The sequence below is a fragment of the Branchiostoma belcheri genome, unplaced genomic scaffold (assembly GCF_001625305.1).
Source record: "Branchiostoma belcheri isolate BF01 breed outbred unplaced genomic scaffold, Haploidv18h27 scaffold52, whole genome shotgun sequence".
Taxonomy (NCBI): domain Eukaryota; kingdom Metazoa; phylum Chordata; class Leptocardii; order Amphioxiformes; family Branchiostomatidae; genus Branchiostoma; species Branchiostoma belcheri.
In genome coordinates this window covers 949,842-976,980 of record NW_017804154.1, presented here as the reverse complement: position 1 = coordinate 976,980, position 27,139 = coordinate 949,842, and the positions used below count along the sequence as shown (strand labels likewise).

The following is a 27,139-nucleotide window of genomic DNA, read 5'->3' as shown; positions in this document are numbered from 1 at the left end:
CACGATCTCCTAAAGCTGTCACGGTGTGGCAGTTCCCACGGTACGACTCGGCAAATAAGGCAGGCTGGGCTCTCCGTTTTTGTGACAACCAAATCGTCAAATCGACAGCGGCACGAATTAAACCAATCGCTTGTCAATATGCACTCAACTGAGAACTATTCCCAGTATCCTTGTCTCTGGGGTTTTCGCCCAATTATCTTCATATAGGAAAGCTCCTTTATGGGCAGGTGTTGAAAAATATGGGAGAATCCATCATATTAACCGTTGGTCAATTAATCTTAAGACGCATGGGCACATTCTGTGCATACTGTACATCACTTAATTTTAAAAATGTCTGACCAGCAAACCCTGGAGTTTCTGAACAACAAACTCGAAGATAAAATCTGTATTGAAGGTTAACACTAAACTCATAAAAGTCATGAGTCGTGAGACCTAACATTGTTTGGATGGCATTTATTGGACAGAGTTAATGGTTCTGAATACCGAGATGCCTGCATCACATTTTACTCATAGTAAGGTATTTTGTATGTTTTGTATGTATCATATGTCGGACGCATACGAACTACCACTTACTAGAAAGAAAACAACAATTACTCCATATCTTGTCACGCAGCTGTGACAAATTCATCAATGTTGTCCCTTTTAGGGAAGCACAAATCGATGGCGAGATTCCTCCAACTGGCCACGTGGATAGCCTGCAGGCATGCTGAATATGGGCATCATCTGACAGCCTAGATTGATCCGACTAAAATGTTTGTTCTTAGATCTCTTAATACCTGACCCTGTGCATGGTGAAGCCTACACGCTTCTTCGCCCTGCCGGCCCAGAGCTCACACATGACGGTCCCGCCGACGCGTTTCCTCGGACCGACGTTGACGTAGTCGCACCGCCCTCCCTGGTAGTTCTCGCACGCCTGCTTGCAATGCTTGGTGCTTTTGACGGGGACTGAGGCTAGCAGGTAGTCGCTAGGAGGCGCCTCCGTCGTGGTCTCTTCATCTAACAGACAACAAATATCGTGGCAATCAGTGCACACATGCAGAAAATGTTCACCCAAACAGAAACTAGTAAGAATCTCAATCACGTTTTCCATCAAGGATACCATACATTCACTATCTACCCTTTGTAAAGAAAACGCGATCGTTTTGTTAGTTTCAGCATCAGAGTCCGTGTGATCTTCGACTCCCTGGCCGCATCTGAGCAATCATGTCGTCCTGTGGTCATCCGTCGTCCGGAACGTCTGCAAATTCACAATTTTGTCCAATGGTATTGATTGGATGAAAGATGTATTATCTACTGAACCGTTCACACAAATTCCAATGGTTATCAACAGACGAAGATATTATCATGTAAGTCATGTCCTAGACTACAGAAACGTCTTGTTTGTTTCTCAGCAAACAGAATCACTCATTGACACAGAAAAACAAAATGAAGGCTTTTGAAACACACCATCTGTCAATGGAGAAGATGACGTAGGTGTGTGGTGCGTGGTGGATATCGGCAGGCATTGTCCCCACATGCCCGCGTAGTGGGTGGTTGTTGAGCACCACGGCTGTGACCAATGGTCAGACGTACAGCTAGAGTACACTTTGCCACGGTAGACAAAAGGCAGTGCGCAGGGTGCGCCGCCAGCCGACCCACCGGTGGTGAAGACTTGCCGTTTGCACAAAAGCAAAAGCAAGCGGTTTACGTTAAAAACAAGAGTTTATACATCACTGTAATCCGATATTTAAGCAGACCCTAAATCATGCCTTAAGGTTCCGGTATAAAAAGAGCCTTTAACTGCTTGACTATCGGATTTCATCCAGTGATGTATAACAAAACAAAAACATGAAGAAAAAAACATGAAGCAAAAAAAAAAGAGCTAAGCATGCAGGCGTTGCACAAAGCTAGAATATCAGGCTTCTCAGTTTTGACTTTTTGGCTTAGAAACATGCAGAAGCAGGTGCAAAATAAATCGACAAAGCTACATGGGGAATATGGATGGCGCTAGCAGGTGCAAGTTTACCTGACTCCCGAAAGGGCAGCAGGCATTGTCCCCAGCTACCCTGGTACTGTTCCGTGGTGGAGCACCACAGTGTACCGTAGTTGTCTGTGGTACAACTGTAGTACGTCTTCCCAAGGTAAGTAAACGGCAAGGCAACACGGAGGCCTGTCTCCCGTCCCCCGAAGGTTGGAATCACTGAGTTTGGAACGATAGTCGGTAAGATGTACGAGGGGATGGAGGGAGCATGGCTGTCTGCAGGACCCGAAATATGACTGTTGGGACTGATGAAATTTCAACCCGTCTGTCTCCAACTAAAGCTTCATGACTTGAAAAATATTTTCGTTAGCTTAAAATCACACATATTTTCATGTTATTATTAATAAAGTACCAGGAGTTTATCTACCTTCTGCCGTAGGAGGGTCCGTTTCTGGCCGTGTCGTGGTGGAGACGGTAGTATCAGGTCGTGCAGTCGGCGCTGCGGTCGGTTCATCAGGCTGCTGCAGCTTGAGCTCTTCGCCTGTACACATCTTCCACTGGCCGAAGTACGTCTCGGTGAGAGAGCACCACGCGTAGTCCGCGTTCAACGTCGTGCAGCCGTAGTACACCACACCGTTGTAAGTAAATGGGAAAACGCACTCCGAGGCTTCGTCTGCTTCTGTCGGTGACTCTGTACGAAAAGGCATCATATTCAAACAATTTCAGAGTAAGAATCAAGGCATACACATCAACGCAACATCAGTCCTCAGCCTATCACATCACAACGTTGTCGTATCAGCTGCCGAATAACCTACCAGTTTTACACAGTAGGTACAGGTTGCCCTCAATTGATACCCCCGCGTGCCGTGATCATCAGCCTACTAGTACCTACCAGTCATACTGTTACCCACGATGTTGTCCACATCGGGCACACACTCTCCCCAGTGCCCCTGGTACGCCTGGTCGGTAGAGCACCAGGGCGTGCCGTGCAGAGTGCTGGTGCAGTCCGTGTAGACCTGGCCGCGGTACAGGAACGGGAAGTGGCACCGGCTACCTGCTATCACCGTGCCGCCGGTCGTGTACACCACCTTCTCTGAAAATCATCAACTTCAATGGTTGATTAAGATCTTCGTTTCTAAAGGCTAATTATTTACACATGGTACAATATACCAGGTTTACTTAACGGTAGACATTTCTAATGATAGAAAGTTATATTCGAGGTAAACAAAGGAAAACATTTGCCCGAGAAAGCACCTTTTTGCTCCTCGGTGATGAAGACACACAGTCCCCACTGCCCGATGTACTTCTCAGTTGTTGAGCACCACGGTTGCTTGCTGCGGAACGTGGTGCAGTTGTTATAGGTCCGACCGTAGTAGGTGAACGGCAATGCGCACTGAGCACCATTGGCGGTACCTCCAAGTGTTGGTATATCTGTATACAAGACAACAGGGAGTAGTGGAGTTGATTTTCAAATGCTATACCAAGGAACACCAAGGTAGAGATGAAACGATTATTTGAAACGATGTCAAAATCAAGCAATAGTGCCTCGTACAGGTACCTTTGGGAATGTTCGTCTCCTCTTGCTGATCTCGCGTCTTTTCTTTCTCTTTCTGTGCCAGAGCCTCATGTCCTACCCGCTGAATCTGCATCTCCTTTGCTGCTTTCTCTCTCTGTCACGCAAAGAGAAAAAAATCAGCAACTAGTGCTACACTATTTGCATGGACGTTTGATACATGTGTATCATAAACGCAGCTTTCACATATCTAGTTAGAACTAGCTATAGACATGCAAACATGTAAGAACCCTGGGAGTTATGAGCATGTACAAAGATAGAGTAAGTGAGTATTTATACCGTGAATTGTTTACCTTGTAGTCCTCCGCCATTTGATTGTCTTTGGCCGTGCAGAACTTCCATTTTCCGGAGTAGATCCTGTCCATTGAGCACCACGGACGCATGCCGAAGGTCGTCTTACACCCGTCGTACAGTTTCCCTCTGTACTCAAACGGGAAGGAACAGCAGCCCCTCCTACCACAGTCTGTGTACATAGACACAAGCAGACACTAGTAGTACCCAGTCAAAACTATTTGATGTTTGGGTATACTACCTGCCCTACCTTAAAACCCTAGCAGTCAGACATTCAGGACCTTTAATAATATTACGACTTTGCTCCCGGTCACTCTCCAACCAAGATCGGCGCTGGATTGGGAGTAGCCTGAAATCCATCTTATCCTATCCCAGTTTGCTCCTATATGATCACATTCTCCCGAGTTTCCAGACTATGTATGACTCTAGTGTGTCTATATGTACTCTCTCGGAAATCTCGTTCAAAGAACTCAATGTCAAAGGCAGTCGAGACGATTGCATGCTCTTTGATTTCCTCAATCAGTTATGACACGATTTATAACAACTTCTTTTTGGCCAAATCAACGTACTAACGACCACAAAAAGTTGTTTATCACCTTTTGTTTCTACTTTAGCAGTGGAGCGCTTGTCGGTAATGTCATCATCGTCACAGTACTTCCACAGTCCCTTCTGGTAGATCGGGGTGAGCGCACACCACGGCTCCGTCCCGCCCAGCGTCGTGCAGCCGAAAAACACCGCGTTTTCGAACACGAAGGGACTGGCACATTTTTCAGGGCGGGCGTCCAGATCTGTAAGATATTATATAATAGTGCATATACTAACAAGTTCTCCGTAAAACGTATCCTTAAGTGACCAACATTTCTTAGCAGAATGGCCCGGACAAGAAACAACCTGTAATGCAATATGAATGGAACAGCTTTGATACACGTATACTCTTTGATAAAGCATTTCAATCATGACAAGCTGATCAGCACAATGAATGTATCATCCACCGAAAAGCAACATTAGACACGGTAAAACTATGATCCGAAAATTTCAACTACATCAGTGTCGTTTAAAGAATTGGATGGATTGGCGAAGCGACGTCCTCAACTTACCTTTAGCAAATGCCAAGAGAAAAAGAAGATACACGACGAGGCCCATCCTAGCTCCTTAGTGGCTGCTGAAACGTACAGTACCACGTATGCTCGGAAACGCTACCCATACACCCACGGTGCAACGGCTGAGTATTGGGTACTGAGTACTCAAGCAGAGTTAGACAGACCTTGATCAATGAATGAATGGATGGATGGGTCGATCAGTTGGACAATGCCATGTTAGTAGCGGCTGTCGCCTATCGCGAAGCGCGCCACGTCTTTTCTAATCGTAGCCGTTATGTGCGGGCATGTCCGCGTTTTACAACCAACAAACGACAGCTGGTTGTGTATGATGTGACAAGATATATATGATCGATTTTTGTGCTTTCTTTTCTTTCATCCGTCACGAAGGAGGACAGATGTCTGTTTCTGCGAAAGAAAGCGTTCTCACTGGTGTGATGGTGGTATGAGTGATAGTTCATGGAATTGCATAGTACAAGGCAAACTGAAGGTCTACGCTCACCAGCCGTTATCCCAGTCTGCCAGTCCTATAGATACCCATCTCCACACCCTTGTCCTGCCCACCTTTCTAGGCATATGTGTGTATAGTCTCTAACTATGTAGTGATAACGTTGGCAAACCAGCAGCGTCGTCTGAGATAGTGAAATCTGAGAAACGTAATTGGTTACCAACTAATACAAGACCACAACAAAATCACGTCAAATGCACAGTATTCCCATGTTAGTCATCATAACGACAAAATATAGAACTCCATAGTTTCGAGACGATGACACTTTTAAACACGTAATTATTTCCCGCAGAAAAGGCTGATTATCATAACATTGTCGCAACCTGTGACACCTCAATGTCTATCATTTGTTACTCAAATCAAAGACCGATTGTAGCATTAGTTCTGACGAACGCTGAATGTGAAGGTCCAGGTTTCCAGCAGATCCTGTCCAAGCCATTGATGATGATGGGTTCGTTTTACCCTCAGGCGGAAGGCTTCCCCACGGAGCCAATACCGACGCTGTATAGGTATGAATATAGTAGCTGGTCCATGGAGTTAACTGGAGAAACAACAACAATAGTGAGAACACAATTAATGTTTTCTTGTATGCCATTGGTTCGTTTGAGAATATGGACTACTTCCAAACAAGAAAAAAAATGAAAACAAGAATTGGAGATTTCTGACTTCCGTGAAGTATTTTAGCTCACAAGCTTCTTTTGTTTGGTGTAATTTAATCACAACTTCCCACGGCCATACGACTATACTTACTCTGGGTCACCTTCAGGCGTGACCCTCTGTCAACTGTCAATCAACAGTCAAAATCACCATCATGTAATTAGCTATTGGAACAGACAGACAGGCAGAAAACAACAACACACAACACGCTCATCCGAGACAAGTATTTACCTGCAGGCTGTTGGCAGATGTAGTAGTGTTGATCCAAACATTCCCCGTCTACCCAATTGTACGCGAACGCCGGGTACATGTACACACAGTGTTGGCCGGCACCGAGGTTGTTGGGCTGTCCTCTGGCCCAAAAGGTGGTTCCTGTGGAAAAGGCAGCAGATATTTGTGGCATACTTTCATGGATCATGTGCATACTTACATGTGGATCACGTACGTCGTTATTTCATAGTCTCCGACAACCCTCGATACCCAATTTATTAATGTATACCCAATTTATTAATGTAATGAACTGTATCACGGTGGATTGTATAACACACAGCCAAGCACTTCCTGAATTCCTCCATGTACTGCCCAATTACAACCACTCGATGCGTGCTGGTACCTTCCAGTGGGATCCCGTCCGCCCACAAGAAGACCCCCTCCCTCAGCATGTCCGACAGTCCGACCCAGTGCGACTCGCCCGGTCGGTATGTCTGGATCAGCTCGATCACGAAGCGGTGGGTCGGTGGATCCTGTGAGTGTAACACGTCTGTTATGTCAAGTGGACATCGAAAAGACTCACATGTTACAATCCCCAGATACGATAAAGATCAGGATTGCAGGTAATTGTTACACTACTACCAGTATGTAGATCGAAATGATGCTATCTCAAACGCTGACCATCGATTGGAGAAATTAGTAGTTCTTTATATTTCCTAGTACCCAGGCAGCTATCTGGTTAATGACCTGAGATGCAGTGTCAGTGCCGTACCTTTATAATAGCGAGGTCGCCGTTCTCAGCTCGGCAGTCCTGGGTCGCTCCGAAAAAGCTGAGCTGCTGGTCTGAAGGTCGGTAACATGTTCGACCGAGCCTGGACAACAAAAACAATCAGTTTACAAAACCACGAACCTATCCTAAACAATACTTCTGCACACTGAAGTAATAAAGTTCGTCATTGACATGGTTGAGTTCAACGTTTAATTAAAACTGCCATGATCCCGATAAGACAGTACGAACAACCCTGACAAAGTATTGAACATCACCAGACTGTCTTCCTTGTCATTTGTTCGTACAGTTGTAACATAAGCGTAAGGTATCTTCTTGAGTTTGAAAGCGATGAAACCTCACCTGTAGTACCGGTCAGGACACAGGAAGTCGCCCCCTGCCGGCTGTTCATTAGGACCGTGCAGGGGCTGATGTACCACCGGCTCCGCCTGGGAGTGCAGCCTGTCCACATCTTCTGGCGCAACTTGATATACGCCAAAAAGCAGTTACTCAAGCAATCGGATATGATTTTGGATCCAGTTGTTTGAGTAACTGCTTTTTGGCGTATCTTATTACCTGGATGTCTAACCTTCATTGACGTAACTTGATATAGATACAATCATCACTGCCGATGAAATCCGATGTTTAAGCCTTAAAGCATGCTTTAAGTCGAATGAAAACTGGAACCTTTACCCATGCTTTCAGGTCTGCTTAAATATCGGGTTTCATGCAGTGGCAAAACTTGACTGAGATACATGGCTGGGAAATGGCACAGTTATTGTCAAAGCAGTAACAAGGGAGACTATATCATTGATTCATTTTGTCACTTCAGAATGCAGTTAAAGTCATGTTATTGACTATTGATGTATACTAGTATACGCAATTGATTTCAGCCTTGTCAAAATTTCTTACCGTTATTTTTTTATAGCGACAACTGTTGTCTTTGAATCAATATCCTTCTGTAAACTTTATTCTTTGCTGAAAGACGCCCAACTAAGATAACAGCGACACCTACCGACGTTGCCAATATGTGCCTTGAATTCCCCGATGTTGTTCGGCAGATAGTTTTCTTCGGGGAGTACAGGATTTATGATGTTGTTCTCAATATCTTGTCCTATGGACGGTGATCCATTGTCGATGTCATTTCCAAGCTATGAGTAAAGAAATGGAAGAAGAAGCTACTTCTGTGCTTACACTACTAACAAATAAGCAGATAGCAATAAGCGGTATTACCAGCGCATGCGCAGCGTGATGTATTGCGGGTAATATGTCAAAGTTGAAGGCACTGGGAAAGAACCATACACGACTGGACATAGGATTATATGGATCTATCATATATCATACAGCAAGGTCTAAACAAGAACTGTTTACAAGTTAGAGACCTTCACCCTTGACTTCACGCATGCACGGTTCTAACCGTGAACCGCATTGTGATACCGTTACGTACCTCGGGCGGTGCGGAGGTTGAAGTGCTGTTAGTATTTGCTGCAGAGGGTACAAATGTGGTATTTGACGTCACTGGCCCAGACGTGTTTGACGTGGCCGTTGACAGTACAGCTGAAATCGCCTCCAACAAGGTGTATCCAGCCGATGTAGTCCCAGTTGGCGATGACGTCGTGACGGACGTATTCACTGTCACAGACGATAATGAAGCAGTTGTTTCCACAAGAGGGGTTTCAGTAGTGTTGTCGGGTGCTTCATATTCCTCTCTGTCAAATGTCTCTTCTCGCCGCTCACTATCCAGTGACACTTAGGGCAGATAATTTCATATATTATGTTCATATTATGTTTATCACATAATGCATAATAAACAAACAAAAATAAACAATCACAATCGAAAGGCATGATGCTAATTTACTTCCATTCTAACATTCCCCACTGTCTACTATTTTTGGTCTACTATTTTTGCATTGCATGCTTACGTACAATACAACATATCATTTTGAATGTCAAGTCGACATTTCATTGACAACTTATGTGAATACTTCAGTGAAGCTCCTAGCTTTTCTAAATGATTTATCAACGATGCATATAGAGATCATCTGTTCAATGTTGTGTTTCCACAATGTATGTTTTCAAATCACGGGTGCATCATTTATTTTAGTGAGTCTGTCTACGAAATGAGGTTATATTCACATTTAACACAGAAATATGGCCTACTTACCTACTCTCGCCTGTGACTGGTGTTCCTTGGTGAATTTCGCAGCCATGTGTATCTTCTCGCTCAGTTCCTCCAACTCCCGTATGACCGCCATGTCCTCCGGTGCCACCCCGCCATCTGCCCCGGGCCCAGACGCACCCAGCGCCGCAGACTCACACGTTCGCCCTCCGAGAACAAGTGCCACCACAAGACGCAGGAGGAGCGACATTTTTGTTACAGTTTCTTCACCTAGACGAGTCTGACAACTTAACCTCGCGCACACTATGCATATGGCTGTTGTCTTCTCTGACTGCCTGCTTGCTAGGCTGTGGCAGCGGAAATTACGAACGCGGCACATACAGGTGTTACTGATAACCACCTGGAACAGGTGGATCATGACTGAATGTACTAGTATCTAATCGAATTCTACGTCTGAATCACCGTGATCGTCTCTTCTACATAACCGGACATCAAGAGAATATCCAAAAGTCGTATTCTTTGGGTAATAAACACAAACTATGCATGCGATTTACATCGTTTTGAGCTAAACGTTTAAGATTACAATGTTGGTGTTTTCTAATCAGAATATGCATGCTTTAGTTACATTTATTTACTCTGATAGAATTTCTAGGGTTTCCAACTTAATTACTTGTTGTACAGGCCCAGATGGAGTTGGCTGGGTCGCAAAGAATGACGGATAATTTCCCCCTTATGAAGTACTGAGGGTAGACCGAGGCTAATCTCCAAGCAGATGTTTCAGTGGCCGCAAAATATAGTATCAAATTGGCCAGGCAGTATCCATCAGCCAGACTGTATCCATTTCCCACCCAATTACTAGTATTTGTTTTTGTGGCCACCGATACATCTGCTTGGAGATTAGACCTAGGCATACCTGCAGACTAGTCCATACAGAGCCACTTTGCGAAACTGACTGGACTTGCTTTCTTTCTGTGCAGTTCGCCATCAAGCCGAAGGTATCATATATAAATTGTATACTGGTATATATTTGATAGCCTCCACCAGGCCTTTCTTTCTATCGTACAATTTGGCAAAAAAGAGTAAAATTGGCCGAGGGAATCCGGCCGCGGGAAGGTTGTTTCTTTCCCGCGCAGCCAGTCCGACTAGGGAGTATTAGGCGGCCAAACCACGGTGGTCAAACTCCCCTGGCAAATATTCTCCTATATATAGCCAGCAGCGGAGTTAGTCTGGTAGAGACTACAAGTATATATTTGAGGTCCATGAGCAATATACTAGTACGACCGTGTCCCCTAGGGTGTATAATATTACTGCTAAGTTTCATTATCAGATTTTATCATTTTAGTTCATTTCATCTCGGTCTCTTTTACTTTAGTTCGTATAATGTCAACTTCTTCCCTTTCATATATACCTGTTTGTTGTGTAAGTTAAATATTGGAGAACAGGGCTTTATGAAGAAGAAGAATTAACTATTGACACAACAACAACAACAACAAAAACACAGTACCTTTTTGTATACGGTCAACTGCACAATAGAAATACAAAGTAATTTTTTAAAATTCTATTTAATAAGCAGTAACTGTTACCATATGTAAATTTGTAAGAGATTCATCAGAGCAGAGCCTGTCACGCCGATCGGTAGATTTCAGAAGTTTAAAAATGTCCCATGTATGCAAAGCGGAACAATGATGCATTGCGCGTTGTTTGAATCCATTTCCTTATAAAGAAGAAGCCCTGCCGTATGTCGTAATCACTCAATGGTAATCGGGGGGTTTTGTACACAGACAACAATTGCGTCCGCATTCCTAGTGACTTCCGGCCATTCTGTGAATACACCTTTAGGGGGAGTGACCGGTTGTTCAAGGGACGTCACTGTATGCAAATTAAGCGGGCGATTAGACTGCGGCCGGTGTCGTTCCAATTTTATTACACCTCACTGTCCCAATAGCAGTGTATAGCAAGCGGTTTAATGTCATATACAGATAAATATTAGGGTTTATTCCAATATCATCGTCCTACTTCTCCCTAAACTGTCGAAAAAAGTCCACACTGAACATGCGAAAGGAAAGTATTGATGCTGCCCACCCCTCTACCGTAATCGCACGACCCAATAACCTGCTCGTTCTGAGCGTGTTTCGGTCATGATTCACAGAACCGGGTGACAATAACATGGTGTAGTCACAACTTTGGGCTTCCGCGGTCTTCTGAACGTTCGTGTGGAAGTTCTCCTTTCAGGTAAGTAAACTATTTCTGTCAGTTGGAAGTTTGTGATCCTTTTTACACTAGAGAGAAAGGAAGTCGGTATCAAGTCTTATAAACGACTCATAAAAGACATCGTTTGTGACAGCTGTCAGCGCGACAGACAAAATATACTGCCCTGCTCCCGGTCCAAAACAGTGCAGAGATGCTACCCCCTCCCCTCCCCACGTCGGTGTCAAAAAAGAGGAAACTTTCCTGCCTGACGATTGCCTCACTCTCTGTTAGTAAATATTTACAAAGGTGTGTCCAAGTTATTTGGACGAAAAGAATCTCAGCTTGTACGTGGTAACAACGGTGGAGTCTTCAGTCTACAAGACGGCGGTGTTCGGGCAAGGCTTCCCTAAGCTGCAAGCCAGTTGTTCACCTTCATTAGATTCACGGCGAGTTCGCATACTTGATCTTGAACTGTAACTGTACTCATTGTACTTGCTGTCCACAGTGATCGGGCCAGCAGATCGTGAGAAATACGGATCTTAAACCTTTCGGAAGCCACAACATCCACAGGTAGATCGGACACCGGGAGTGCGTACAGTGTAAATAGGTATGTTTGACTCTTTATGCTTGCATGGGTGCGCTTCTATTGGTGTCTGTGAGTCAGGTATTTTTTTCCATACACGATTCCTCGTCAGGTGACGTTGGTCAGTTCATTCGTACCTGTGCGCAAAATGTGTAACAAGAAAGAACACTGGCCTTGGTCTTAAACAATGAGATCAAAATAAGACCGTACAGGCACGGGTACTAGCTTCGGCGTAAAGATCTGATCTCACCTTCAGCAGTTAACAGATCGTCTTGGTTCTTGGTCCGCCATGAACGGGGAACTGGTGTATATTTGTCTTCACTCACTTTCATAAAAAATGTAATCATAACACGTGAGGGACCTTTAAACAATGTATTGTAAGCAGACAACGATACGCCGCGGCTCTCTTTGTGTTTTATACAGTGATAGGAAATGTCTATTGAGATAGTATTGTAGTAGACAAGCATTAGTAGGTTCAGCACTACTACAGCTGTGCTATTGTCATCAGCGGTTTTTAACAACTGTCAAGCTGACGAGACAGCTGCAAATGTGGAGAGTGATAAAAATCTTGCCGCTCGAACCGCCTAACGATGCCGAAAGGGAATGTTAATTCAGTGTGCGACCCACTAATCCTAACCCTTCCATTGGCCCTAACTACCTCATAAGTAGACGTCCTTAGTGCTCGGTAGACAATCCGAAAATCAGTTGCACCCCGTTTTCACTAGCTAAGCGACCGCTCGCTGAGAACCCACAGACTTGACAGATCGCTTAGCGAATTTCATGTTAGATAAAGAACAATTTTCTCTAAGTTTTGTTGTCTTGTGAACCATGCTTTATTTACAGTTTGCATCATATTATCCAAGGGACACACAACTACCCAATTGCTGTCTAGTGGAAATAGGGTCTTTAATAGGTATATATAGGCCCATGTTTCGTCACGTTCGAAAACTGACAATGTTTGATACGTACTTACAGACATCTTTACCATTCAACGAGGACTGACCAAGACAACAAAAAATCACCAGTACTTTTAATTTTGTCAGATGTTTTACTTGACCATCTTTCGCTTTTGTGAAATGAGTTGGACGAGAAAGAAAAGCTAAGCAGTGGGCCGGATAAGGTATGCAGGTTCCCAGCGGCTTTACCTGTATACAGTAACAACAGAGGAATGTTGAAAGGATTGCCATGAGGTTTATATATATATATAAAACTCCCCCTGAGCCGAATGGGAATGCCATGACACACCCGTAAATTTATAAATATGATGTTATCATAACATCGGCATGGTTATAGTATTATGTCGTATTCTATCCATTTCCGCCAGATTTATAAACATTTTAGACATTTTTAGTGAGAGCTGCATTTTTGCCTGTGGCTGTAGGACGGTTTTCATCAGCAACTTAACCAAAAACAGATCTCAGCTGACATTCAATCCTGGAGGCCTCCACCTCAAGTTCAACCCCCGAGGACATGGTATCAGTGATAGCCTTCCCTGCTGGCACAGGAATGACAGCAAACGCTGACAGCTATAGTTTCTTCTAGCAACAGTAATAACCGTACTGAATAAACACGAATTCTTGGACATTTGACGAGACGACACCGGGATTGCGTTGTTTCATGGTTATGAGAATACCGTGCATCTGACGGTGCGTGGAGACGGCGTGTCCTGGGCTGCCAACCCTAGCTCCAGTCACGGCGCGCGTCCTTGGAATGTGCCCGGGACTGGCGTGATTGATTCGGGCCAGCGCCAGTGTGAGGGAAAGGGTAGAAGGGTGGGGATAAAACGTTCATCACCTGACTTAGACTATAGGTAGAACCAGGGCGTGTATGTGGGCAGGAAAAGGATCGAGTGCCAGGGATATTAAGCTATCTTGTTTGGGGCGTCTTTCATGTTATGGTGTGGTTCTTGTCATCATGAACAACCTTTTCATCTGACAGGCGTATTCTCTCTCCAAGCAGAAGTTAGGTTTGTTTGGGACGTTCAGTAGGCGTTTTGTCTGGCTTTCTATCTTATCAGCTTTTCCTTGGGTATACTGGTATATAGCTTGGCCTGCTAGCTTGGTAGAAAAGGATAGACATCGGGCGAAAAGACGTTTACAGAGTCTAACTTATATCAGCTTGGAGTTGATAAGCATACCGGATTTAAAGTAAAGGAAAAACGGAAGGAAAGTATGTGGTTCATGTTCAAACACTATTAGAAGCTTACTGACAGTGACATGTGATACCCATGTTGTTTTACTGCCGAGTTTTCATCATCTCACGGCGTTTATTAGCAGAACGGACAGACGTAAAAGACAGACATAAATTCTAGAGTTTCTCCTGAAGTTGTTTACCCATGGCCGGTCCACGTAAGTCCGAGGGACCGTTTAGCACCATTGGATTCGTACAGTACCCTCAGCTTACCCCCTTCCAACTACTACACTATTTGACAATAGTGCGCAATCTTGTGAATAGTACTCGTATATGATGATAATACAGATGGCTGTTCAAAATTCAAGGTCACGCCCTATTGAATTTTTGTTCCGAAGTTGTCCCCTTTTCAAAGTCGACTGTTGTGCACGTCAGGTAAAAAAATGTAATTAGACTCTATTCTGGTCTCTTCGAGAAAATATTAGAATTTGGCCCATAAAAGCACGGCCCACCGACGTTACAATTGCCGCTTAAATAATTGATAGCTGAATGCTACCATAATAGACCAACGACCATCTGTGAAAAATAGAACACCGTAAGTGCATCAGGCAAGCATGCGGTTGGTATCCCCCTATTGACGGCTAATCGGCGTGTGCTTCTCGGTACAGAGGTGTTTCGTTGATCAAGTTACCTGGCTCCTGTAAACATCCGGCCTTAGGCACACAGGAAGAGACAACTGCACAACTCTGCCAAGTGACTTTCCCCGAAAAAAAAAGGTTGGGTGGTTTCCCATGTAAGTACGCCTACGACGTGAGTACAACAGTTAAGTTACCTGAGAAACGTGCGTTAACGTTTAAAACGGCGGGTTAGCTGTCGGTCCCTGTGATCTACTCAGAGAACAGTGAAGCACGTTGGTTTCTACAATGTCTGGTCTATGTCGAGCTATGTGGGAAATTGGGTCGTCGTGATGGCGTCTTGTAGATAAACATGCACAAGATAGTCCAGATGTGTCAGACGTTCTGCACAGGTCCGCCCCTCACTCTTAACATGGGTTTCCCAATGTCTGTTACAGAACACTATGCGTTCCCTGCCGAGATAACGGTGGTATTTTCTGAAAGAGGGGCTGCCGACGCGTCAGATTATCACATAAGAGATAAACGAATCCCCGCAGATACTACTGATGACACAGAGCTTTGCTACACCGTGTAACGTGGAAATCCTCGATCTACCGCGAGTATACGTAACAGACAAAGGCCGCTTGAAATAATTTATTCCTTTGATCCTGTGGTATGACATAAGACGAACCGAGGGTTGTGTTTTCCTGAAGGGGTAGCTGCGGGGATGGGGGTTGTAGGTAGCCTGGAGTCCAGAAGTTGTCAGTTTAGCTGCCGTTGAAAGTAAGAAGACCGGACTCCATGCTAGGTAACTTATAGGTGTGTGTACCTGTGCCGAATAGTGGGAAATAGTAAAGCCCGCCCCTATCATGACTGCGAGACTGCGAGTTTCCAGTTTGTGTGTTAAAGGGAGTAGACAATGGGTACATCCAGGTTCGTGACGCAAGCTGATCAGTGTATCCATGATAATGATGCTAGAAACGTGGAAAATTACAGTAACTTGGAAGATTACAGCATCATGAATGAACAATGTTACCGTGAGAACAAAGGTGATGTGTTATTTGATGACGCGGTGACCTGTGACAGACGACACAGTGACCTGTGACAAGGCTGTGACAAAACTGGTGTTTGTCTTACATGTACGTACAGATCACTCAGACAGAGGAACTGGGCCATATAGGTAAGATTCACTTCAACTGGGGCTGTTGTCTTCTAACAGAGAATGCCTAAAAAGACTTAGAGAGACCAGAATAACATATAAAGCTCTAGGGAGGAGGGGGCGTTGAGAGGGGGAGTAGGGCTGGGGTACCTCCCTGGGTAGACATATGATCTTATGTATATTTTTGTGCCGCACTTTAATGTGACTAGTCATTCCTAACATTGGTACACATTGTAATTAGTATATGCCGATATCTATGCGATATCGTCACATTAAGAAACAGCTAGGGTAGTTTGTCCCTGTACTTGTAGATATTTGTACTTTTACTGACTATACTAAACCAGGTTATCATTGGAAGTGCGATAGTGATGTACAGTCTGACTATATCGTAACGGGAATGGTATCTTCATAATGTAGACTACGTGTGGGAGGAAGTTTATTTTAGGAGTAGGATACCGATATGGTGTTGGACAAATAAACTAAAGAAAAACATTGATTGTAATTGTTAATTAGCTTATGATATATTAGTTTATCAAGCAGATAAAATATTTGTGTTTCTCCCAGGGAGTGACCTACCTCAAAAACATAATTGGCTTACGGTAAGATATATATATATATATATTGTCTCATTTGAGAGTTCGTCCGTGCTATATATTTTGTTGCTTATCACGAAAATGACCCTTTCTCTGAGGGAACAGGTGTCATATAAATTCGTTCTCTGAAGAGAATGATGGAAACTGATTTTTTAACACCTACTGTTTTACAAAAATTAGTTTTGCTTACCGAGTTATCCAGTACTTCTGTAAGATCCCCTTTGAAAATATTACAGCGATGTATCCCACGCTGCTTTACGGCGCTGTCCACGTCGTGGCATCAGTGGCGCCATTCTATCAGGGGTCGATGACATAAGAGACACGACTGCACCGCCGTGACTGGAAAGTCTATACTCTCACCGTGGTGTCCTGCCATAGTTTGTTAAAATTCCTATCATTTCAGCGTGCCTGGCGAAGGATTTAGATGACACATATACATCGTTACCATATCGAAATAGCTGGGCTTAATTTGAGCCACACCGCCTGCAGTAGATCGCCAGGGAGGCTTACATTTCATCTAATCCCTCCAAAAGACAACAGTTATTTTTCTTGCGAACCCTGTATTTTGATAACCTTCCCGATGCCACCGTATCAGGCGATCTTGTTTACACCAAGGCTACGTCAAGGCTCTTTGACGAGGGCGAACTGTTCTTGATATGGTTGGTTTGGTGGGCTCCGGGCACGACCAGTATTTGAAATATTTTCTAACTGCATGGTTAACCCGTTAGATTATCTCCGTGTAGTTTTAATAACACGAAGCTGAAGTCGACCATTCATGTTTCATCTTAGGTCCTGGTCAATATGTCCTACCGTCGTCGTACGATCGCAAAGTAAAGCCATTATTGGGATAATCATGTACTAATATATTGTTGCGGATACGGTGGTTAGTTTGGGGGGGGGGGAGGTGCACAGAGATGAATATGATACAAATTTAAAGTTTATCATCTCTCCTTAGGGACCACCCTGAAAACAAATGACAAACAGCCAAACTATCCCGTGTATGTTTTAAAAAACATACAAGGGATAGTTTGGCTGTCTGTCATGATGCTCGACTGAATCTCGTAGAGGTCCGGTTTGATCTAGATCTGTGTTATCTTCCACCGAAATGGTCTATTAAAGTTTACTAAAGTTTAACAATATGTCAGAAACGCACGCCAAGTAAACACTAGTGAAGAAACTGAGACGTTTCCGTGTCTTGGGGGTTATTTTGTTCCTTTTGCTCCTGGGAGGAAGGGCGTCTCTCAACAAATAGATAAAGCTGACATGATGAAAACTTCCCTTTCTCCTTACTTTCCTTGTAAGTTACCACCTTTCCAAGTTTCCTCATCACAGCGCAAACGCCGGCTAGTCGAACTGGGTCCCAGGAGGACAGGTCTGTATTGTACCTAACGGAAACCGCCTTCCCTTGTCGGAACTCTACCCTAATGTTTACCCTCAGCGACTTAAACGCCAATTAGCTGACATGAAGGCGCGGCATCCAGGCCACATGCTTGTGCCGTACTGTCCTTCTTCACTCGCACCTTCTCAGGCGCGGAAACAATGAGTCTCCAAGGTTCTTCAGTCTTATTAAAACGTGGAGGGAGGGCGATGCGATAGCTGTCGTTCTCAAATTAAACCAAACTCCGTATCATAAGCAATTGGGGTACTGTCTTCCACAAATTGTGCGGTGGAAATACTAGTAGTAGAACAATATTTTTCTTGAAACATCGAAAATATAATTTCGAGCGAAGAGCTTTCATGACTGCTTACTTTGTTCTGCTAAGATGGATATTTCTTTTCAAAAATTTACGACCATGACATTCTCCAGTAGCGGGTGGGGTACAATATGGACCGTTCATTTGTACGCGTTATTAACAAACTAAATACAGTGACAGATAAGCGGTCAGACCCTTCCCGAGGGGCACAGAGATAAGATAAGAGAGGTAGCTGGTACACATTACCCCCAGAAACTGTCTTTGAGTTGGAACATAAGTGCCCGGTCACATTCGTCACACTATCGCCGTGCGATCTCAAACCAAAGGCATTCTTAAGATAGTCGTGCGTTTGTCGTATACAAAATTCAACTGTTTTGCGTTGAAAAGGCTGTCTTAGATCGTTGTGGGCGGTTGGTTCTGCCTTCTCAGACATTATACGGCATCGGTCATACGATGGTCTACGACGAATGTGACCGCAGCCCAACGACTCGGTTCTCCGGCGTCTGACCTGCTACTGGGTGGTTACAGTGGCTTCGTTCAATGTCAATCGAGGTAATTCTGCTTCATTAGTTCTCTTTAAGTACCATTTCGCCCTGTCCCAAGGAACAGGCCTGAACAGGTGGATGTGTTCAAGACGTTGTTCAGGAATGTCTGTTACACCCCAAGGTCATGGTCAGGGCGTCTAAATGGCGTGTCGCTTTCTCTCGGAACTGGAGGGAGACAAAATAAACAGACTGTGGGTGGGACGATACTTAGTCTTAGGGAGAACGTTCACCTCCTTAGTTACCAAGCAAATTTGGTTGTACCAGGCAACTGTCAGCCCTTTCAGTGATAAATGCACTTTATGCTGATGTGTGATGCCCATTTTAGCAGTTGACTCGAAACAACCGTGTTACCTCACAGTAGCTCAGATCAGGCATTCCACGGTCAATATCAGATACTCAACTATGTTAGTCGTTCATGATATTCATCATTGAAAAAAATCCAGATATCTTGCAGATAAAGTGATCTATGTAGACAGCATGTGTAAGTATGAGTGAGTATCCCGCGGACGTGACAGTATGTACTAGACAGGAGGCTAGAGAACTGCAAAAACACAGATTTTACATATTCCCAGTCGGATACATTTTGGAAATGTTGCGTTCCTTTCTTTCCGCTTTCCGTAATCAAGACCGACCTTAAATGGTCACACATGTGGAATGTGTCGAAGAGCGAGGACTTTCCGAAGCTGATAATCTACTTCCTCTGTTCTACCTTCTCTCAGGGCCGCTGAAAGGCAGTCGTTCGGCAACTGTAGCTCGTTATCCCTGAGATGAGGATAGCAAGGACAGGACAGCAAGGAATTGCCAGTGTTGGGCTAAGCTATAACGCGTGTGTGTGTGTGTGTTGCTTGCTGGTCCATAGTAGTGTCCCTACTGATAATTATTTCGGGTACGGAAGTATCGTTTTGTGTGGCTGACTTGTGAGTTTGACTGTTTGATGTCATGGTTGCCGTGACAGTTGCACGGAGGACCGGATGGAGGTGGTTTTCACAGTCAAAGGGGGTCAAGCCAGCACACACCGGAGTGTGGCCTATGTGGAGGAAATCATGAAGTACTGTAATACACCATTAGATAACATCATACAATCCCCTACATGGTTCCAACTTCCAACACATTCACGAAAACACAAAAATATATCTTCCGCAAGTCTTTCTTGTTCAGCAAATGCGAGATTAAGTCATCTTCCGACCCAATATGAATTTTTGTTAGAATACTAGTAAGTAGCACGCCATGCAAGCTAACATAAACTCCTCTTTTTGTTACCTTCTGTAGAAAATGGCGAACACGACAGGAACGGTACTTCCCACTGATCCAAGCCTTTCGGCGACAAATGGAACTGCAGGGTCTTCGGTTTTCCCGACGTCCAGCAGTGGCTCAACGCTATCACCGCTCATACCGGACAACATAACGTCCACAATAGTGAACGTTGTGACCAACATAACCTCAGCTGTAACGGACATGATGACCAACACAACAACCGCCAATGCCACTGAAATAACACCGACTCTACTACCAAACACAACCGTTTTTGGTCAACCGACCCTGTCAGCATCAACGATCCCTCCGGCGGTTACCAATGGAACTACAGCTACGATCGCTCCAACCGTGACCAATGGTTCTACAGCGTCATCGATCTTTACGACAATCTCGAGAGAACTGAGCACACTTTCCACAGACTTGAGCACTGCTGTTTCCACAGCGCGCTCCACTATATGTGACAACCTGTGCCAAAGTATTGGGAATTGCCAGTACAACGCGACGAGCACCCGCTGTGATTGCCCGCTAGATGGCGCCCCTGCACCTACCCAGTGCGCTTCCTTCGAAAGTTGCTCAAACTCAACGCTAACTTGTACGTCGAACTGCACCAGGATGGTGTATGGGCTACAAGAGTTCGTCAGCTGTGAGTGTATTGAGGAAGAGAATTGTGGACCAGTAAGTATGTTGATACCTGGAAGAATTCCTAGAAAAGTTTTCTGACGTACATTTTCCGTGTGAATTGCACAATACTTGTTTTTCTGACCTAACAATTTCCTTTGTTCACAGGTGCCTGTGCCAGACAGACAAGACGACCTGGCCATCATCCTAGGCGTCGTCTTCGGCATCATTGCTCTCCTCCTCCTCATCGCCCTCATCTACTGCTTCTGTATGACGAAGAAGCGCCGCGCCACCAAGGGTTCGTACAACCCCAGCGCGCAGGAGAAGAAGGCAGGGGCACAGGTCATCGGGATCACGGACCTCATGCCCCTCCCGCCCATGGAGAGGCTCATCTAGCGGACATCAGGACAGGATAACAAATTTCCTGAAATCATCTAGCTTTCTAGTACACCTCTTTTTATATTATAGCACATCAATGTACGAACGTTTGTGCTACATGTACTAGTATTTTTTTTCGAGAAGTTCGCAGTGATCGATGGATTTGAAGTCACGTGACAGTTTCATGGTGTTCTCGCGTGGATTTGCGAGCTTTCGTATGTAGGAAGGAAAGAAAGAAATTCTGGCTGAAAAGGAAGGGATGAATTGGTAAGTTTATACCGCTGGGGTACAGTAGTCTGTTCCGGCTGGTAAACTTAGAGCCATGAATGATGATCGTGTCTTTTCGGCTGTCCTAAAGTCAGCCAATAGCATCAAGTAGATGCTAATCCGATACAGATTCGCTTCACAGATCGACATTTCTTCTCAACCGTGATGAAGCGAATGAATTCGAAGCAGTTGAAGTTATTCATACGACTGGGATCTATGCTAGCAAGGAAGTTATACCTTGATGTTAGGGATAGTTTTGGGAAGTGCGTGTGTATGAAACGATAGTATATGCCTATGTCTATTCTCCTGTGTCCTACCTTATGAATTGGAAGGCATTTCATATATATAGGACCAAGGCAAGAAAAGGCCGATGAGAAATGTTGTAATTCTCTTGGTTTTTATACGTGGACAATCACTGGGCAGAACATGTGAGACTATTTTACAAAACACTTTTTATATAACTTTTTATTATAACAGTACAAAAAATTCTCATATGTAAATTAACCACAAACCCCATAGAATGTCTACATTATTAGCATGTATGTACTCGTATTTACAGGTTTTATAGTTCTAGTTCATACTATAGTTCATACTATACAGTTCAGACTTTTTTTATTTAGATACTACCAGGAAAATGCATCTGTACAGCACTAGATTTCTTACAACGTGTAGATAATACTTATAACGATTCTAATCTGAGAACACGTTTCAATGTATGTTTAAGTAAGAAGGGTACCTCCTGGGTAAGAGGCCCCAGAAATACGCATCAAGTTTGCGGGAATCAAATGAACTTGTATTTTTTATTGTCCATTGCTTCCTTCAACAATGAATGCAACAGTCAAATAGAGAATAGTATCGACATATATCCTTCTCATACTACCAAACCATGGATATGTAATAAAGTTTAAACGTTTCCATATGAATGGTTCGTATTCTACCTCGAAAAATGATGCTTTTTGCCGCTATGATATGGTAGAGATGTACCAGGCAGGATGAGGCTTGAAGGGGAAATGCGGAACGTCGGCACAACTGCCATCCTGTATGGGCCAGTGTTTGTATATGTCTTCCGTACGTCCCGGATAGCAACAGTGTGTTGCATAATTGATCAATACAGCAATCACATCACGCGATTGTTATCAACAGCGACACTACATCTTGACGGCAATGCGAATGCAATATCATGGAAAAACACGCCTTTAGCTATAGCGGTAGTGTTGAATTTTACCTAGTATTGGTAGACCACTGTATAACGTTTCATAGTCCTGAACTATCTTTAAACGTTGAATTGATGGTGCTCCATTGTTGCCGAAATATCCTACAGACTGAAACTAGTGGCAGACGTAACACGCAGGCTGACTGACGTAGCCAGTACAATGGACGACAAAATCTGCCGGTTGTCATGGCAACAGAGAAGGTCAAGAGAAAGTGACGTCACGCGTGTCTGTGGTGGTCATCGACCAATGACATCGGGTTAGCGCAATACAGTAATCTAATGTGGTGATTCTATTTTCTCTACCGGGTTTGAATCGTCAAAATATGAACCAATTATTTTGCGTTACAAATCATGCACACCGAAACGTCAAGTTACTAGCACGTATCTAGTGAGGAAATCTTAAAGAATCAAATTAGCAGAGCTGAGTGGTTTACTAAATCAGGACAAGTTCAACGCACTCTGCAGAGGACCGGAGAATAAGCCAACCATACTAGACAGTGCATGACTACCCCCCCCCCCCATACCCACCACACAAGCGTTCCTATCGTTATCAGCTACCTACAGACGGATGTGGCGTTGTGCCCATTGGCCAGCACGACCGGAATTACTTGAAAACTACTAGTACTTGGAAAAGTCAACGGGCGATAATATAATAGACCCAATATAATATAATATAATAGACCCATACAACATATTCGGGATGTAAGCTCTGCAATACTTGATTGTTGGTTTGACTTACTTGCTCTGAAAGCCTTTCCATTGAACTCATACAAGCAATTGCTTACCCGGACCTTTAATCTACTTGTGCTTTTTTCACTGTAAACTTATATGCCTAAAATGGAGTCTTTTCTAAGAAATCAGACGGCTTTCCTGTACGTATACAGTATCTATGTACATTCTGTTATATAAGAGTGGACGCACTTTGAAACTGCTTTTTATATGACCAAGACCTTGAATGGGAAAATATTTAAAAGTCACAGTGGGCCGAACACCATTTCTTCAGGATTTCGACAACTATGTATGAACTGGGATTGAGTGGTTGGATTTCGGGTTACAAAAAAAGTCCTTGCCGCTGGCACCCCTCTTTCATGATTTAATGTCGATTGCCCTTCTGTTTCCTCGTGACTGCTCTCTCTCCCTTCCGCCCACTTCAGCAAGAACCACCAGTCTGATAACTGAAGACTGAAGGGTTCTCTAGTCTCAGTTGTCTGAGTAGACGTATAGCCGATATTTCCAACCTCTTCCTTCAAAGACCCATATCGAGATTTTCATGAGCTAAACCAAACATGACGGCAACAGACAGAGGTGCGCGATGGGCGGTGTTGGTAGTTTTGCTTTTCCTGGTACTCGGAACATCCTGCTCATCTGCAGGTAAGTGGCGTCTTGAATAAAATGACCTGCTAGAAGTTACTTTGTCAAAAGTCGCCGTGGTACGACGCAGCTACGACGATCGTGCCATACACCGTAGGATTGATAAAAAATAGTTTAAAAAGCGAACTATTGCAAACCTTCTCAAACCTGCGACATGCGTCCGGTGATATTGTTGCGAAAACGTGACAGGGGCCATGGTTGCAGTGATGCTTGATGTGTCAGTGGTCATCACGATGTGCACAGGAAAAGTATGGAAGTATGGCACTGTGATCAGGGAGAGTTTTATTTATCTATTTATTTTTATTTATTGGGATTTTCAGAAAGAAACTGGGAGGAGTCAGCAAACAGGATATACATGTAATCCTTTGACAAGGCTGACTCCTCCAAACAAATAATAAATAATAAATTTAGACAGACAAGGAAACATTTCCCAGGCACATGTTAAAGTCCCAAAGGCTTTATAGTATTTTATTGCTATGACTGAAAGGTATTGTTTATGGTTGCTCCAATGGTTGCCGTTTTTATATCATTTACACTCAATATACAGTAGATAGAAAACTGTAAGGGACCTCCCAATTTTGCAAAATTAGAGAGACAATATCAACTGATAGCACACGGCATAGTGTGTATACATGTGTTTCCACCAAGATTGTTATCAACTTGTTAAGCTGCCAGCATTAGACTCCAGTCGCTTACTTCAAAGTCGTCGAGAATACAGTTAGACGTGACTTGGCAGATTTACAATATTAATGCATGTGCGTGACTCTTAACGTGGATTTGCCTTTAGATCCGGGTACGGAAGTAGTGTTTTGGGTGGCTGAGCTGTGGGTTTGTGTGTCGGTTTGTCCGCGGAGAGAAGATGAACAATACGTTTATGATCCTCTTAACAGGCTGTCCAGATGGTTTTACTAAGTTCGGGGGAGCCTGCTTCAAGGTGTACCAGCAAACAGCATCCTACAACCAGGCGAGGCAGTTTTGTGTCGGCAAGGGGGGACTCTTGGCCATGCCCAAAGACGAGAAGACAGACGACTTTCTGTGGAGGCTAAAGAACGCGGTGGATTCCGGGAGCTATTTCTGGTTTGGTCTGAGTGACGAGAACAGGGAGGGTCAGTGGAGGTGGGAGGACGGGACTATTCTCAACAAGTCTGCGGACTGGACTAACTGGCGCCCCGGACAACCCGATAATCACAACGGAAAGGAAGACTGTGCGCATTACCAGTCTGTACCAAAGACGGGATGGAATGACCTGCCGTGCTCGTACAAAACAGCCAAATTCATCTGTCAGACGACGGGTAAGTCAGACGACGTCTCCTGTGTTGTTGTATGATATGGCAGTTGGGTAACCATGGTGATGTAGTCATGAAATAACTACCTCTCCGGGAGTGACACTTCCGATATTATCTATTCCGGGTACGGAAGTATTGTTTTGGGTGGCTGAATCGTGAATTTGTGTTTCTGTCTGTCCTAATACCCCCATTCCACTTAGACGACACTCTTACGGCGCTCTCTCTGCGACCTGAATTTGGCCAGAGCGCGGACAGAGCGCCAAGGTCGCAATGAGAGCGCCATGAGCGCCGTCACCGTTTCTAACCGGGTCATTCCATCGCCGTGAGAGTTCCAAGGACGGCGATGCAACAATGAGCGCCGTGAGAACGCCGTGAGAGCGCCGTGAGAACGCCGTGAGAGCGCGGAGCGAGCGCCATATGAGCGCACAACGGCCCCAATATTATAGATATATAAGATACAGAACATGGTGACCTCGGTGCTCTCACAGCACTCTCTTCGCTCTCCGATCAATTTCAGGTCGCATAGAGAGCGCAGTGAGAGCGCAGTGACAGCGTCCTAGTGAAATTACACCTTACACCCTTGATGTCATAATCTAACTATGATGTAGAATGTACAAGAATGAAAAATATAAAGCAAACAAAACGTATAACATTTCGTTCTATATTTCCGTAATTCGTTAAACGTTGCTGGCATTTGAGTTTTTGTCGCGCAGAGAGCGCAGAAAGAGCTTCCACTTAAGCACGGCACTCTCTCCGCGCTCCCACAATTTCAGGTCGCAAAGAGAGCGCAGTTAGAGCCCGCAATCCCTTTTCCGTAGAGCGTAATCGGCCGTTTTAATTCTAGGTAGAGCGTAGACGGACCACTCTAATTCAACGTAAATCGTAATTGGCGTATTTTGCGTACAGCGTATTTGCCATTTTAAATCTACGTTATGCACTGTAACCACTTGGAATTTATCGTAAAGCGTAATTGAGAGGTTTCCGATTCAGCGTAGAGCGTTGTCGGGACCCCCCCCCCCTTGCAGGCCCTCACTATATATATAGTTTAAGCATTTTGTGCCAAGCTACCTTTATACTGAATTTCAGGTCATTCGGTTTTCGTATTAGCGCATAGGAGCCAAAAATGTACAATAGCAATAACGTCCCATTTTACATAATTTTAAACACACGCCAAAAGCGCAAATGACGTTCTGTGGGATTGTATCCAAGGATCTCCCATGCCAAATTTCAGGTCATTTAGTTTTAACATTATGGAACAGGAGCTAAAAATGTAACGTTACATTTTTGGTCCGGAAATAGCCTAAAAGCCATATTTTACACAACTTTGAAGTAGTGTATGTCAAAAGTGTAAATAATATTATTTGGTCTCTGTCCAAGGTGTTCCCATACCAAATTTTAGGTTATTCGAATTTAATATTAGGGCACAGGAGCCAAAATGTACATTATTTGTCCGAAAATAGCCCAAAACCCTATTTTATACAATTTTAAAGTGGCGTTTGTCAAAAGCTTGAATACCATTTTGTAGACATGTGTCCAAGGTATCCCCATACCAAATTTCAGGTCATTTAGGTTTAGTACCAGGGCTGTAAATGTATATTTTTGCCTGAAAATGGCAAAAAAAACAACAACAAATAAAACAATTTTAAAGGCCTTTTTAAAACAAATGAAAAAAAAAATCTGGGGGTATTTGCCAACTCTACCTCCATGCCACATCTCAGGTCATTTGCCCGAAAAATGTTGAATAATCCCTTTAAGAAATGGCAGGAGGAGGAGGAGAAGAAGAAGGAGAAACAGGAGAGAAAGCAATATGTCTTCACCACACCACGAAGTGGTCCTGCTGGCATTTTTACACCATTTTTCAATAATTTCATGTCTTAATCAGGTCATAGGCCCATGACTTTTTTTCCCTGCGGTGCATAGTTACTTCCGCATTCATTGCGTTTCTCTGCGGTGTGATGCGTTGCAGGAGAAATACCCCAAAATCGTACATATACAGGGTGCTATATAGATAGAAGTCATAATATGATGTATTTTCTCCCGAGTAAATGCCTGGCCGTCTTGTT

At 44.1% G+C, this 27,139-nt stretch overlaps 2 protein-coding genes and 1 pseudogene across 4 annotated transcripts in view; 2 read left to right on the top strand and 1 right to left on the bottom strand.

Moving 5' to 3' along the window:
* Positions 1-446: 446 nt before the first annotated feature.
* On the bottom strand, positions 447-13,426 carry LOC109480659 (annotated as a pseudogene).
* On the top strand, positions 11,072-21,504 carry LOC109480709 (probable maltase-glucoamylase 2). Of its 3 annotated transcripts, none has more exons than XM_019782945.1 (3): positions 11,072-11,413; positions 19,959-20,618; positions 20,730-21,504. In XM_019782945.1, the coding sequence occupies exons 2-3, from the start codon at positions 19,962-19,964 to the stop codon at positions 20,955-20,957; spliced, it is 885 nt and encodes a 294-aa protein (XP_019638504.1). In that variant the 5' UTR covers positions 11,072-11,413; positions 19,959-19,961; the 3' UTR covers positions 20,958-21,504. The 3 variants fall into 3 exon arrangements, with proteins under 3 accessions (XP_019638504.1, XP_019638503.1, XP_019638502.1); XM_019782944.1 differs by lacking the exon at positions 11,072-11,413 and adding an exon at positions 11,878-11,978; XM_019782943.1 differs by lacking the exon at positions 11,072-11,413 and adding an exon at positions 18,577-18,696.
* Positions 21,505-23,317: 1,813 nt separating this feature from the next.
* LOC109480658 (macrophage mannose receptor 1-like) overlaps positions 23,318-27,139 on the top strand; it is a 27,873-nt gene continuing 24,051 nt past the window's right edge. The window contains exons 1-2 of the mRNA XM_019782887.1: positions 23,318-23,790; positions 24,681-25,082. Of these exons, the coding sequence (XP_019638446.1) occupies positions 23,706-23,790; positions 24,681-25,082 (487 nt within the window). The 5' untranslated portion in view covers positions 23,318-23,705. The remainder of the gene's footprint in view (positions 23,791-24,680; positions 25,083-27,139) is intronic.

What these genes read in the sequence shown, in the direction of transcription:
- LOC109480709 (XM_019782943.1), top strand. An exon ending in AGGAAGAGAATTGTGGACCA is followed by an intron (nt 20,619 to 20,729) that starts GTAAGTATGTTG and finishes CTTTGTTCACAG; the next exon opens with GTGCCTGTGCCAGACAGACA.